Genomic DNA, 16568 nt, shown 5'->3' on the forward strand with positions numbered 1-16568 from the left:
AAAAGTGGAGTTTTAAAGGGTCAGGTAATTAGAATAACTAGGAATGTAGGATTATAAAAATTTTAATTTGAGGGAATAAATAGCATACCCTTTTTGTATGAGACTTTCTCCCCCAAAGCCATTTGATATTCATTTAATGTTCTATCTTAGTAAACTCAATATATTTAATAAATTGTTTCTTATTTGATGAAGATCTTTAAAATTTTTAGGGTCATTCCTGAATAAATACCAGTTCTCCTTCTAGAATCCTGAACATGCAAGGTATGAAGAATAAGCCAGGTCCATATAATCAAAAGGTACGTATAAGATTTTTGTCTTCATTAAAAAAAAAAAAAAGGATTCTACACTTGTGGTTGAGCATAGCATACTGCAGAGTTGTCCAACCACACTATGTTATATACCTGAAACTCATGTAACATTGCGTCAACTATACTCAAATAAATAAATAAATAAAAGGATTCTGAAGAGTCCTGTGGATTTTATTTATTGGCATTTCCTTCCTTCTCTTAAAAGTTGAGTACCGAAGAGGGATTTTATTCCCTTTATTAGTTACCTTTTATTGACTGCTTATTATATGCCAGGCATTTTATATGTATTATCTCATTTAGATTTGACATCAATCCTAAACAGCTATTATTTCTGTTTTTCAGATACAGAAACTGACTTTCCTAAGACTACAAAGCTAGTAACCACATAGCCAGGAAGTGGACCAAGTCAATGTGAGTCCAGGGCACAGACACCACATTGCCTCTGTGCTGTTCTCTAAGGGAAGGGACTATTACATTCTTGTTAATGGAGGTTCTACCCTTCTTTAAATAACCCAAAATTAAGAACCTCCCGTTTGTATTTTTACAGTTCCAATCACACTGATCCCTGAATCATCCTGGATCGCAAATATGTGAAACGTCAGGGTCTTGCTTCTACTTTGATCTTGTTTTTGCCACTGACCACAACTAGCTACTTACTCAATTAAGACTGTTATCCAAAATCTAAATTTATAAGAAAATTGGCGTGAGATGAAATCTTTGCCTGTTATTTATATTAGCATGGTCATAAGAACTTGGTGACCAGTATTTTTGGCCAGCCATTTGCAGTCTCTTGCCTTTCCAGCTGTGAGAAGCCTTTGTCCTCATCACCGTGTGCCTGGACCGTACTAACCACCTTCCAGAAGTCTCCCCATTCCCGTCCTCCAAACTGTGAAAGCACTGCTTTCATAATAGTACTTCCTGGCTCAGGTACCTATGACAGAGCCCCACATCCTAAAACACCAAATGTGAAATTAGCTGCCTGTTTCTCACTGTTTTTATTATCTGACCACAACCTACCAAGTTAAGTCCTCTCACCTGGCATGTCCGGCAGCTTCTCAACTGGCCCTCGCCAAGTGCTCGCTGCTCACCTCCTTCATCATCATTCCCCACCCAGTCTTCTCTTTCTCTGGGATACCTTTATATTGCACACTCACCCTCCAAGGACCAGCCCAGGCCCCGCCTCCTCTGAACATCTACTCTTGATGACTCCATCCTACCATCTCTTCCCATCCCTTTACTTCCTTATTGCATACAGAATATTTTAATATGTATTTCTATTCTCTAATCAGCATACCACCCATCTGGCACTTTGCTATTCACTGGAAGTTCATTGTTCATATAAGGACAGTTTGTTTATAAACTCCTTATGAGAAGGATCCACATTTTATACGTTGTTTGCACTGCAACACATGACTTTTAAGCACAGCACTGGAGAAACTGAAAGATAGCTGTCTTCAAAATCTTGGTCACACACACACATATCATAACCTCCTACTCTCATACTCATTCCCCTTTTTCAGATGTGTATCCATGACACTAAATACCCAGATTTTTTAAAAAGGTTTTAAATCTTTATAGACATTGCACTACATTATTGACGTTGTCTTCATGCAGTGTATACAAAAGAAGAAATTAGAGATATAAGAAACTGTTCAGACCAAAATAACCAGGAAGAATATATCCCTTGAGAAAAGGTCTTTTGGGCTTGAATTATCAGGACCGGCTGTCTCCACTGCTACAGCTCAATTTCCAACCTGGCTGATTGGACGACAGTCAGAACACTGTCTAAAAATCAAAATGCTAAGGAAAAATGAAAATAAATATTTCATTACAACTTTATTTTTCTATGTTATTTATTTTATGTATTCAAATGTAAACATCAAATTATTATAGAAAAAATACTGCATAAATGAGATACGCTAAATGCCACAGGCTGATAAGCACTTCTGTAATGCTCTAGTTTATTTTCATTTTCCCTTATATATGTATCCACATTTCCACATAGGATATAACAATCTGCCTTCATATAGCATATTTTATACATATATATGCAACAATGTCACATATTTTCAAAATTCAAGGTATCTGGCAAATATATAAATATTTCTCTAAGCCAAAAATTCCTCACACATTTATCAGACAATTTAGAAGTTAAAAGCACCACTGATTGAAATGGATATGTAACAGAGGCTCTCCAAGTATTTTACATATTGTAATAATCCGGACACTTTACATGTAAAGCTAATTATCCTAGCACAGTGAACAATATTTAAATATTGCCCTCTTCCCACCTCAGGCTTTGACACTTAAAAATGTTTGTATGGGTTTCCCCTCTTTGTTCACACAAAGAAGTGTGTAACAGATCCTGCTGCCATATCAAAATCAGATTCAAAATTTCCATGAAAATGAAACCAAACCATATTGAGATCTGACCACTATAAAACAGCAGAGTATTTCACATAATGAAGTTAAGGGTATAACGTTACCTATACAAGTTGATATCCTGGATGTGGATTATGAAACTTGAAGTGTAGGAAATGCACCCATGTGTACTTGTCTCTTCAGTAGGTTGGGAACTTCTCTAGGAGATGTTGGTGATGGTGACGATGATGGGTAAAGGCCTCCTGATTTATAAAAAACATACTTTATCCTAATGTAACCTACAGTGTGTTTTATCAGGAAAAAGAAAGAAATCATCGCTCTTCTACCAATGTACCTTCATGAATTTTCAAGAGAAATACTGGTGGATGTGCAATCCATGGTAGAACATTAAGCAATTTTATGGATAATTAAGGGAAAAGTTGTGCTTATTATTTTAAACCTGGCTTATCTGGGGTCTGTCTTAACTGGTTCAACATTTTGCTTGAGAAAATGAACAAAGCCATCTGTCAGCTCCACTGAAGGGGAAGTATGCAGCAGTAACATGCTCAGCCGCGATGACCACAAGCCAGCTCCCCACTTGAACTTGTCGGTGGCCGATGCACAATCCAGAGCCAACCATAAGCATTTCGCTTTTACCTGAACTAGAGCCAGGGGGATATGTTACTACATGCATTCATTAAACAAATAATCATCGAGCACCGACCTCCACAGTTCATGGAATCTACATCATCATCGGTTGTTAAGATAGATACCATTATTTTATACCACTCCTAGGGAAAAACACTGCCAATTAAAAAAATGACAGGTCACCAACTATAATCTGCAATCCCATTTCTGAGATGTTAAACTGGTAGGGGGAGAAAGTGCATTTTACAATCCATGAAATGTGCTGTGGGCAAGTGCCTGCTCAGGGATACAGTGAGGGAAGAGAAAGCTCCTCCCCCACAGAGCTCTCAGCCAAAGGGAGCCTCATCAGGACTTAAATAGAGGCTCCTCTCCTGGTTGTATGTGGTCATGCAGTAGGAGAAGAGATCCCTCCAGGAAGGCCTGACATCTCAGACCAGAAGACTGGGAAGTGTACAAAATACGTGATTGTGAAAGAGACTTCAAGCCAAATGCCATGAGAAAATACTTTCTTTTAATGATTCTTGTTTGCCTGAATCTGTCCGTTCGCAGCTTACTCATAGGCTTTTATCTTCCTTCTTCCCTTTCAAAATTCCTTCTCACCAGTCCCCTATCACCCCCACATCACCGTCTCCAATTTCTTGCCTCCCTTATTACTCACATATGTCAGTCTTCTCAACTCCAAATATTTTTCATACCCTTTCCCTTTTTCTCCCAAGAGAATTTGGTTAGCTTGTTCTTCTAGCCATAAACCAAACACGTGACTGAATATGATGAATTTTAGTTCTGGCTGGTTACTTGTGTGCTTTTATATTGATAATTGATATCCAATCTGATTTTCTGGATTTGCTTGATATATGACTGAGAGTTTCTGTGAAGCCACCAGAGGTGACTTTTCTTTGGTATTTTAGGTAATTGTTCAGTTCTAGCAATTAAAGCAATGAGGGGAGGATATGACTGACATATCCTCTGACTCTGGGTAATGGTCAGAAATCTCGAAGGATATAGATCAGCTCCCTCTCAGGAATAAAACAGTACTAAATCAAAAGGGATCAGCCCTTTTTAAAATGGCCTTACTGATCACGAAAAGAATCCAAATCTTCAAAAGAAGACATAGCACTTATCATACATAATCTATTGCTGTCAGATTTTTAAAAATAATATACTCAAATGCTTATATCATATTGAAAAATATATTTTCTATAGTCTACCAAACTAAAAAACATGTACTTTGGTTCCTTTCCCCACAATTTATTATACAGTTGGGCATTCTCCAACATTACAGGCCTTTCTGAATAAATTCCCCTTCCTGACATTCTCATAGGTGTTCTTTCTGGCTTCAGAACTCTCCCAAAGAATTGTTACTATAAAGAAGCTAGAAAGAGTGATTCTGAATTAATTTCTTAATTCCTTCATTCCACCAATATAGATTGAATACCTTCTCTAGCCCTGGAATGGAAGGGTGTATCAGACCTGGTCCCTACCCTGAGAAGGCAGCAGTGAGTCTTGGTGTGAGCAAAGGTCAGAGAGATATGGGTCAAACCTTGACTCTGCACCTGCTCATTGGATCCCCTTTCCACCCCCGGTGCAAGGAACATAACACCTCTGAATTTTAACTTCCCCACCTGTAAAGTGGAAATAACAATTGCTGTTTAGCAAAGTTATGGAGAATGAAGGGTCTAAAAGAAAGTGTATAAAGACCAAGCACAGTGCTGGCATATTGGAGACTCCCCACAAAGGATGATTTCTTGTCTCCTTTCCTTAACAGCCACAGCCATTTGCTACTGTAGATATTCCCAAGTATAAATTAAATTTTTTCCTTTGCTTTGCACTTAATTTTTTAGTTGCATACTTCCAAGATTAACAATTTTACTACTAAATGGTAGGGCAAGATGAAGGGGTCTTGGATCATGTAGAGAGTCTTCCTGAGGTTATATTTAAAAAAAAAAAAAAAAAAGCTTAGCTCTAAGAATTATCTGCAAATATATCTTGTCCTCCTCATTGTTCACAAGGAAATTTTGTGGCTTTTGCATGCAAATGTGCACATCCAAGACTTTCAGATAATCTATTGCTAGAGAATGTGGCCAAGTATGGTATCCTATGCTGTGTTTGAAAAGAAGCAGGCTTGGAAGAAATAATCATAATCATAATCACAACACTGATTGAGTAACAACTGTTTGCCAAATACTGTTCTAAGAACCTTATGGGTGTTCATTCATTTGGACCTCATACCAATCCCACTAGACAGATATTGTCCTCATTTTACAGACGAGGACATGGACATTCTGTGACTTGCCCAAGGTCACACATCCAATGGGTGGAGTAGTGGAGATTCCTGAATCCGAACCAAACAGTCTAGCTCAAGAGTCCAAGCTCTTCAATATAACACCATACTATATTTTGAAAGTTCTCTTTTCAAAAAAAGTATTCCAATATTGCAGTAACTCACAAAGCAGCAATATCTGCTATGCAGCCAACAGGCATCTCTAGTGCCTTCAGCATAAATAGGCAAGTGGGTAGATGCTCAAGGGTTTCTCTGAAGCTAAAATATTACATACGGGCTTCTATGCAAACCAACTGGGAAGAGACTCTGGTGAGAAAATAAGGGCAGGTACTCCCAGCATCTGCATTAAGATTTCGTTTAAACTAATGCCACCTTCTAGTTCCATTTTATTAGTCATAAGGCTAACATTTATTGAATTTTTACTGTAAGATGCATACTTTTATACATAATCCCATTTACTCCTCAAACCAACCCTATCAGGTACGTACTGTTTATTCTCACTCTGTTGATAGCAACACTGAAGCTCAGGGCAGATAGGGGCTTGCCCCGGCTGCACAGCCGGGGGTGTGCAGAGCAGGCACTGGGACACCCACTCTTATCCGCCACACCACACTGTCTCCCTTGGAGTACACAGGGTCCTCCACACCTCTCTCTGGCTCTAAGAACCACTGTGATGTACCGCGTGGGAAGTCAGCATGAAAACCAAACCGTCATGCCTCTGACCTTTCCATGCAATGGCCCAGAAACCAGAAAGGCAAAGATCTCCATGGCTTGGAAAAGGGAGCTTGCCGAGGACCAAGGGTCTCCGATCAAATCGAGGGTCCCTGATCAAATCGAGGGTCCCTAACCCCAAGAAATGTCCTTATACGAGTGCAGAAGCTGGGGAACTCTAGCCCTTATCCAAGTGGCTTCTCCCCCAAATAAAGAAACTAAAAAGAGAGAGTTGAAATGGGTTTGCCTAGTTGGGGAGTGAAGGGAGATGGTCTACCGCGGTGCAGAGGGTCTTTGTACAGGAGAAGAAGAAGGCTCCGAACCATAAGTGTACGGCAGCAAGAGAACCAAGAGGCTGGCGAGAAAGGGAAGCAGAAAACCAGAGCCCGTGAAACACTAGCACCTACGGAAACAGAGGGCTGTGTGGGTGGAACACGACAGCCCGAGCAGAACACACCCCTTCTGCCTCTGCCCAAGAAGAGAGGTCTTGCTGCAGGGCGTCACCGTGCCACCTCCATTGGAACTGCCCCTTGCTTAGTCTAATGTTGGCCCTTCTCTTTCTAAAAAGTTCTATTTTTCTAAAACATATTTCAAAAAACTGTAGGAGCCCAGTTTGGGGCAAAACAGCACCAGACTAAAGGGATCTGGAGGGTGGGTGTGAAATGGTGGGAGAGGCCCACTCTCTCTAGATAGCAACTGGTCCCTGGGGTTTTCTGGGTCATTGACGTGTTTGGGGCTGTTACAATGACTATTTCGGGAAACTGGTACACGGCATACTACATACACAAATGTCATATGATATTTTATTTGATGTGACGGAAGTCCAAGTGTGTCACCACGAATTTACATTCTCAGTGCTTTGTGCTGCTCAGCTGTAACATCAAAGAACTGCTAACTTCAAACTGAGCAGGGGCATGAATCTAGCTTTCTGTTAAACCAAGTGTTAAGCGGAGGGTCTTTGGTTAATTACACCTATTTTGAAGAGCCCATCAAGTTTCAAGTGAAATGCAGCTGTTTCTATGACCTTTTCAGGGCGGGGGGTGGGGGAGGGTAGGTGGTTCTCATTAAGTCTCCATGATCTAGCAGGAAAGTTCTAGCACTAACTAATATGTGACCACAACCCCAGAATTACCCCTCGCTGATGTTGTGAGGCCAACATATGCTCATGAGCTGGGCTGAGTTGCAAAGAGATCTGATTTTATTTTTAAATAAATACATTTAGAACCAGGGCCCTCACTGGCCAAGTCACTACTGACATTGTGGTGTGTTGTTTTACCTTCAGGGCTTTTTAAACTAGATCTGATTGTCCAAGACTTGCAAGGTTGTACTGAGGAGGGAGGCAAGAGCACACTGCATAACCAAGAGTCATTTGTTTTATGCGTACTTAGTCCCAAAGCTCCAATTCCCAATTTAACCAGTGTCAACAGATTCTTTCTACCCAGAAAAGTGGGGGAGCTAAAGTCTTTACCAAAAAAGAAGCAAAAAAGCTTCTTTGTTTACAATCCTTCAGCATAATAGAAGGGGGATGGGGTGGGTACAGGACAAAGCGATAGATGAAGCCAAGATTAATAGTTGATCACTGTTGAAGCTAGATGATAGGTACAGGGAGTCCATGACATCATCTCTCTACTCTTGTGCATGCTAGTGATTTTCCATAATAATTTTTTTAAATCCACAGAAGTACTAGGAATTTCCATGAAGTAGAGCTACTGAAGTCCAAACCTGATAGGGATGGTGTCCTGTGCAAATAAACCAGCTTCCCAGCTCAACCCCTTCTCCTTCAGGTACTCTATACTCCGGTCAACTCAGGTGCCACCTACTGGTGGCTCACCTAGTCTATACTCTCCCACCTCCTTGCCTTTGCCACGCTATTTCCCTCGGCTTAGAATGCCCCCTTTCCTTACACCTCGGCTCCAGCTATCAAAATCCAACCATGGAAGGCCTAGATCAAAGGTATCCTCCTCCTTTGTTAAGTCTCTAATTACTACATTTGGAAATAATCTCTTCCTCCTTTGTACTCCAGAACTTTGCTGGTGCTCTCTTGGGCACAGCCAACTGTGTAATGATAACAATCATGGCAATAAGAAGAATCATAATAGCAGCTAATTCATACTGTGTATGAGGCATTTTAAATATGTCATCACTCTCAAGCCTTACAATATCTTCTGAGGTTATTACCTTTTATTATCACACTCTACAGATGAAGATCTGAGGTTCAGAGAGGTCTAAGAGGATCCACTGTGATGTAATGCCAGATGTGTCACCATAAATTTTGAGCCTTTGTGCTTATGATCCTTAGTGATACCACCAGAGTAATATAGCATAAGTTAAAGTCTGGCTGGGGCAAAATTGTAACTTTCAGGAAGACCTGAGAGCCCATGTTCCTGATGACTACAATACTGTATATGCCTGTTCCTCCTATTGAATTGTAAGCTCCTTCAGGGAAGGGACTGTGCCTTTTTCCATTTCGTGTCCCCTAAAAGCACTGTGTAGTACAATTCCATGTATACAGAAGATGCTCAATAATGTCTTGCTAGTTGAACAATGTATTAATACAAAGCAGTTCTGCCTAAGGACCATGTCCAACGTTTATAACCCAACTTTTGTCTACCTTCACAAGGAAATGAGATGGACAGATCAGCCCATAGAAGATCTGCCTAAGTATCTCTCCTCCCCACCACCTCTGTTCACAGGCCACAAAACTAAAACGGTTTTCATCTTCTCCCTACACTGGCATTCTAAGTGACCAGAAAGAATTCTTCCCTGATGCTATTTTTATGTAGCTTCCCAGCTGTGGACTCCTTCCCCCACCCTCTGTAAAACTCCCACCCCTGACAGCCTTAGGAAAAGCCAAAGGGAGTCAGACTTTGTCTCGGTGATGACTTGGGAATCTGGAACTGAGGAAAAACAGGCTGATTTCCCCCTTGAGTTTCCTTACTCTTATTTCTCCTTTCAGACTTCCTAAATCTGCTTTCTTCCCAACCCAATTACGCGAGGTTGTTGTTGCTGTTCTTTGATTATATTTTTGACCTCCTTCCTGAATTCAGTGATGTTCTCTGGACTGGCCTTGAGAACACCTTGGGAGTAGGCTTGGGTGCCTTCAGTTCCTTCCCCCAAACCCTCTCAACATTCCTCTTCTTTTAGCTACAGGTCTTCTCCCTCCAAGGGCCCAGCTTCTGCTGTATTTCTGCAAGGTCTTACTCCCAGCTGGCTTTTAAGAACTGAGAAGGTCCTGGATGATGAGGTGTGAGCTCATAATATGATAAAGGTCCTCCTTTCCCTATAGCTCATATATCAATATGAGCATTGTAACTGAGGAAAAGAAGAGGAGAGAAGGCCTTCTAGTCCCCAAAGAATGAGGCAATAATGGTAAAGGGACCAGCAATGGAGGTGAAGTTTGGGGCAGAGGCTAGTCACCTGCGCCTGGCTCTAAATGTTCCCTCTTCTGGACTCCCACAAGCTGTGTTCCTGGAGTGTTAATGCGATGTGAATTTCTACAGCTTCTTTTATTGAAAGTTATTTGCCTTGGTCATAGATTTAGCTCTGCCAGTAAAATACCCTGGTGTGTGTGTGTGTGTGTGTGTGTGTGTGCATGTGTACCTATCTATGAAGAGGTAGATGGGGCTACACTGAATTGTGTTACATCAAACAGTCTCAAGCTTTATCTAATGTCACTCATCTTGACAGCCTTGCATTTTCAAAATTAATAAAAAGCATAAGGAAGCTGCTGCACAATCACCAACCAAAGAATCTTGGCCACCAAGCTAAATATCTAGTCATCTGTGTTGTACATTAAGTGTGAAGGCACATAGCACAGTTTGGGATTTAAATGGAAAAATCAATACCCTACAGGGTCTCCAGTTGCACAGCAGATTTCTCTACCAGCCAATGCTTTGTTTGTCAGTGCCTTCTGATTACACAGCCTGGTGCGTTCCAGGCATGGATTCTGCTTTGCTTCTGTTTAGGTTACTTAACCCTCTTCCAAGAAGCAGAGGCTGGGGGTGTGGGGGGGAGGGCGGAGACAATAAACAGTCACTAATAAAGTCTGAGGCAAGGTCCAAGCTACCTGGCCAGGGCACTTTCTGTCAGCCCCTGTGGTCCAGAGGGTTAGCTGCCTAGCCCTGTGTCCTGATCGCTGGGAGCCTAGAAGCAACCTGTGGCCCCAGTGTTTTCTCCCAAGGGCCATCGGCATCCCCCACGGGGTTCCTCCACTTTCTAAACGCACCACTGCTCTTGCTGCAGGGAATTATGCAAGATGGCTCTTAAGCTAAGAAAGCACTTTGGAGCGGGACTTGCAATCTTTTTTCATGAAGTCTTTAAAAATTTGCTCTAAGCTGCACTAAGAAAACTCCAAGGACTTCCTATTTCTCTCTTAAGAATGTACAAGTCCCTTTCATATAGAAACATAACTTCTCTGGGCTTCATAATCAGCCAAACACCACTGCTTCTCTTGCAGTTGAAAAAATTAAATTTCTCCTTGGAGAAATAAGCTTACTTGTTTTTTCTCTTTACTCTCCTTTTTCCTTTATCACAGAAAAGTATGCTGATGAAAATAAAGCATTTCTAACAGTGACAAGAAGGACAAAGATTATACCAATCTCTCAAAACTACTGCTAACACAATATTGTGTTTAAGCATAGCAATGATTAAACATATATTTTCTCTAAAGATAGCTGGAAAAGATGTTCACATGTATGTCTTACTTCCTCCTATATAAACTGACCACAACCAGGACTCAAGCATGTTCATTTTACCAATAAATATTTTTAAAAAAATCAAATATGGCATATTACTTTTAACAATTTCTCTAAGAAGAAATAAGATACTCCCCAATGCATTTTGATACCAAAACATAGTATAAATGGCCCACAGCCTAGGGTCCTCTGCTGGATAACCATAGTCATAGGTGAAATACTAAAACGGAAATGAATGAAAAAAGTTTCCCCCAACATAGGTCACGCTAACAGGCCTGGAAGTTTAAGAGCCCTAAGATAAAATATAAGGTGAGCTGAATTTTCAGAAAAAAAAAAAAAAATTGCATGTATAAGCAGCAAACTGGCCTGCGGATTGGTGGGTCAAGGGACAGGACATAGAGTGAGTGGCGCTATTGTAACCATGCAGTCTGTGGAGTGGGGAAAGGCGTTTCTCACTGGCAACATCCAGCTGCTGCGGCTAGGATGGGTAAGAAGGGCATTTTTCTCTCTTCTCCTGCTCTTTGGACACCTTGTTTTTAATGAACAGTTGGTATCAGAGCTAAGTCCAAAGACTGTTAGAAGTGGGCTTTCCTAATGCGGAGACCTGGCAGAGCTGAACTGTGTTCGGCCAAAAAACGAAATAGAAATGAGACTACCTCAGAATGTAACAACTGAGCATCCTCATTCTCTTTCAGTGTTTTCATTTAGTTGGAGCAAATGTTTTTGCTTTAATGCAATTGAAGAGAAAAGAACATTTAGGGACAATATAGCTAGATCCCTCATAAAGCTTCATTTTCAAAAGCAGTGTTTAAATCTCTAAATAAATGACTATTCATTCTCTGTTTACTTTAGGTAAACAGAAAATGCATTGCGGAGCACTCATTTTCAAAAGCTAATCAAGAACATTAGGTCCCAACAGATTCATTTAATAGAAATATAATAGGCATTCCTGCCTGCTTTTCATCTTGTCTTGCTGTAAATGCTAAAATGAACAGCAAATTAACCCTGCATTGGAACAGAGTCCCTGTCACAGCTGATATCCTCTCTCTCACGACTTGTAAACATCCCTGCATCCTGTCGCTGCTTTGACTTCTCCTACATAGAAAAGCAGAAAGTGCCTGATTGAGTTTGGCAAGAGAGTGTAGGAATACTTGAATTCTAAAGGGAGTACTGCGTGTCAACTCTGCTATCTTTCCTAGCAGAACAAAATATTACCATGTTGTCTCCTAAAATAGTGTACAATTAGGAAGTAGGAGGAGGAGTGGAGGTGGGATTGTTTTTTTCCAAGCTACATATATCAACTGTCTTTCTCTGTATTTTTAACTTTACTAGCCATTCTCCAAATGGCTGGTTATAAACTACTATACAAAACAAGCTAATAAAGACAGGGCCATCCAAGCTCTATAATCAGATATAAAAGATTTGCAAACAATTTGAGATCTTATAATTCATATTCAGTGATATCAGAATTAGCATTTAGAACTCTATACAGAAAAACTATAATACTTCATAAATTATGTAATAATGAACAAACCCTTTCAAAAACTGTTTTCACTGTGCTAAAGTAACATTCTAGACTTGTTGTAAGTATGTTATTCTTACAAGTAGTTCGCAGTTATTCTTGAAGGCAAGCCTTGGAGTTTCCTTAGCATAGTGCTGCTGGGGAAAATTTTCAGCATGTCCATCTTCATCTCTAGCCTGAAGGGAAATATAATGGCCTATTTAGGGACTTACAAATAATGGAAGAAAAAAAAGCTAAAAGCATAACAGCTCAGATCATTAAACAAACGGGAATCCAGAAATAACAACATTATTAAGAAGTTTGTTTAAATACGCAGTACGCCTTTTAGATATCAAAATTTGGGATTTATTTTTCTTTACATAGTTTGGTTTGAACATGCAAATTCATCGTGGTGTAATATTTTAAATGATATGAAGCAAACCAAAATCAAGTAATTTTGTTGGAAATTACCACCACTTCGATCTTCCAGTGACTTTTCGTTGCACATTTAGGATTATATGACATACGTACGTGTTTAAACTTTTTGGCATGCTTAAGCAATCTCTAGATAATGCACTTTAAAAAAATTCTAATAGCAAGGCCATAAGAAAAGCAATTTGCATCGTTATATTTTGCATTGTAATACTATTAGAGATAAACTGATTCCCCTTGATTTTTAAATAAAGATCTGAAAGGAGCAATGATCTAGTAAGAACAATGATTCTTCAATTGAATGCAGTAAAAAAATAGATTTAATTAAGAAGCTGCATTAAAAGTTACTGGTTATTTTGATCTACACTGTTAATTAAGAAAGCTGAAGTTTAAATGGAGACATTAACAGAACCCATTAGCAATACCGCTTGCATACAGTCTTCTCTTCCTAATCTCCATCAGTCTCTGGTTTGGAGTTGGAGAGAGGGAGAGGTAGGTGAGAGGAGGCGTGTCTGCAACACACTCATTAAACCATTCATTTGGGTGACACTTGCACCCCGCTCTGCTCTCATCTCATCTTAGCCCTAACTGCTCTCCCTTTCCTGGCCTCCTGAAATTCACAGCTGAGCTGTCTCCCTCACATATGGCTTGCATATAATTATGCATATTCCATTTTGCACTGCATTAAAATGATGAGCTCCTGGCTCCCTGCCAGCTGATTTTAAAAAGCCCAAGTGAAGTAGGAAAAAGGAGAGAAACACAGGGAGAGCCGCACAGGAAGCAGCAGGTAGTTCTGTCTGCTGTCTCTTTAGATAAAATGTATGTCTGGCACCAAGGAAACAGCTGAGAACTACCTGTTGTGATGTATGGATGGAGGGGGGAGAAAACAATGTGTCTACGTCTGTGGCACAGTGATGACAGCCCTTGTGTATTGTTTTTCCTTTCATGGAGTGAAATTTGCCCGCTGACAAGTATCACTCAGAGCTCCTCTGCTAGACTGGGGACTGTCATTTTAGAAATGGATCCAGATTTTGTCCATTTTAGGAGGTATAGCTTGTCTTTAATAAAGGCTTCTGCCACTTATTACAGGGAGGGAACCAGATGGAATTTGGAAATGGAATGTCATGGGCAGGGATATCTGGGTTATAAGAAGTCGGTGGGAGAAGTCTGTTTTGGTTTCATTTTTGAAATTTATGAACACCTCTGGGATTCGGTGCCTTTTCATGACACCTTTTTTCCCCCCTGCCAAATCAGAGTAACTTAAAAAATGCCATTACAGGATTGGACTACACGTGACAGAAAGTGTAAGCATCGTTCGCATCTGATGGTTATGCAGGCACTGAAACCAATGATGTTCCTTCTCACGGTGTCAAGCTCTAGGCTGCAGCTACATCGGGGTCTAAGCCAATAGAGTCTTAAATGGGGCCCACTTTAAAGTGGAGTATATAAAAAAGGCAGCTGGAGGAAAAACAATAAGATATCAGTGGGTAGGAACAATGTTACATCTTCGATTCTTTGTAAGTGCATTTTAAGCCACTCTGCGAGGTCTCTTGAGGGCAGGGACCTCATCTACTTCATCTTTCTTAATTCTGCCATGCCCAGCGCCTTACTTTTAGTTAGTACTTAACAAACATTGAAGTGATGGGAAAAAAAAAAAAAACATACATGGATAGTAACTAGACCCTACCATAAACAACTCTGCAGAAAATGCCACCTCAAAATATGCTAAACTTGGTGGTAGGTTTATTATATTCCTGATGCACTATGATACATATGCTTGGAAACACACTTAGCATATAGTTTACGAGGGCTACTATTTACATATATATGTCTATATTCAATATATATGTATCTTGTGTATAAATATTCATAAGGTGGAATATGTTTATTATGCATGTACTATGTGTACACATTCATACACACCAGATGCCTGGGGATATTTTCAACATTGGTGGCAAAAATACATCCATCCCACTTACATGTAAGGTGATCACAATCCTTTTTATGTTTTTAAAGGACAAAAACAAAAAAATCCCATGGTGTAAGATTTGAAGGTGCTTCCTCAAAGGAGCAAAAGACTTCATATAAAGCCTATTAATTTATGAGGTTGAATAAAGCAGCAGAGGAAGAGAAAGGAGAGGGAGTCTGGGAGAATTGGAAGTGAAGAGAGAAAGCCAGAAATCTGCTTCTTTATTGAGCCGTATATTTGCCTCTGCATCAAACTCCATGGCCCTTGGAACAGTCTGCCTCTCACAATCAACCTGATTCCAGAGTCTAAGACATTTCATCCTGCGTTTCCACCACATGCCACCGAGTTGGAAAGCACACCACACGCACGGAGACCGAGAGCCACGCCCCTCACGTGTATGTGCAGACACAAGCACTCACCCACCTCTTGCCAAAGTAATTCCTTTTGTATTCTGAAGTTCTTTTTTAGAGTAAAATCTAAAATTACTCTTCCTAGACCAAGTGAAATTAAGTGCATTCATCGAAGGCAGTAGTTCTCTCCTCAACCGCATGCCAGAGTCATCTGGGGTGGCTTTTTAACATTGGAGCATGTCCTCCCCCCTCCGCCCGACTTTTCCAAGACTCTGATTTAAATGCGCCAGGGTAGGGCCTGGACATGGGTGTTTTTTTTAAAAAGCTCTCAGGGGACTGTAATGTACAAGCAGGGCTGAGAACCACTGATCTAAGGAGCATGCCCAGAGGAGGGGTATAGAGAGGAGGCCCTTGGCAAAGTGTTGGCAGAATGTTCTCTAACCATGTCCCAACCTCACTGGACTGAACCACTCTGCAACAACTAAGAGGATGTAGGATATGGCCCTTGAGATGGTTCTTATTCTAAAGATTCGAGAGAGGACATGACTAGCTGCTTGCAGGCAAAAAATTCCTTATTTTAGTCCCTGGCATGACAACTAATCTTGGAAGGACTACTAGACCAGTTCCTCAAAAGGTCTTTCTGAATCTCTCTAACCAAGTCAAAAATCCCCACCTGCCCTCTCTTAGACTGGACAGAGGTGTACTTTTATGTTGTTTGGTGTGATTTTTGTCCCCCCCCACCACCACCCAAGGACTGCACACTTCCTAAGGGCAGGGTGGTGCCTGGTTCCTCACCATTAGACCATCAGGCCCTGCCACTGCTCGGTGCACAGTAATTATTCTGTGGGAATGAGCTCTACTTTCATTTCCAGCAACTCGATGGCGATGTTAGACAAAATCCTAGGAGCTTCCTTACCCTACATGTAGCATCATTTTAGAACGTTTTATAGTCTGTTATATATTGAAGCCAGTGCCTTCTTCTGCCTCTGCCCCATCTGGGGTGGCTGACAATGGCGTACTGAGGCAGGCAGGGAGGGGTGTGCAAACCCTGCAGATACTCAACATCTCCAGCCACAGTAATAACATGAAGCAGAATGACTTTTAGCTGGTTTTATTATTGTTCTTAAATTCTCCGTGGACAATGAGTTCCCTAACTGCCTGTCTTGGGGCAGACCACCCCACCGCCGGCTCTTGGCATTTCCTGGGGCTAGGAGACCTATGTTGATGTCTGACTTTGTTCTGGAGTGACCAGTTCTGACAGAAGGAATGCCAAGATACATGATGAACTAATTCTCTCCATGTGTCTTGTTCTC

At 40.8% G+C, this 16568-nt stretch overlaps 1 protein-coding gene across 2 annotated transcripts in view; it reads right to left on the reverse strand.

Annotated features, from left to right (window-relative positions):
* Positions 1-16568, reverse strand: part of SOBP (sine oculis binding protein homolog) — a 158945-nt gene that overhangs the window by 52918 nt on the left and 89459 nt on the right. The window contains exon 5 of one of the 2 annotated variants that reach the window (XM_078054917.1): positions 12606-12701. The exons of the other annotated variant lie outside the window; for it this stretch is intronic. Coding sequence (XP_077911043.1) covers positions 12606-12701 — 96 coding nt within the window. The remainder of the gene's footprint in view (positions 1-12605; positions 12702-16568) is intronic. 2 annotated transcript variants of the gene reach the window in all.

This window comes from Halichoerus grypus, chromosome 9 (genome assembly GCF_964656455.1).
Source record: "Halichoerus grypus chromosome 9, mHalGry1.hap1.1, whole genome shotgun sequence".
Classification (NCBI taxonomy): domain Eukaryota; kingdom Metazoa; phylum Chordata; class Mammalia; order Carnivora; family Phocidae; genus Halichoerus; species Halichoerus grypus.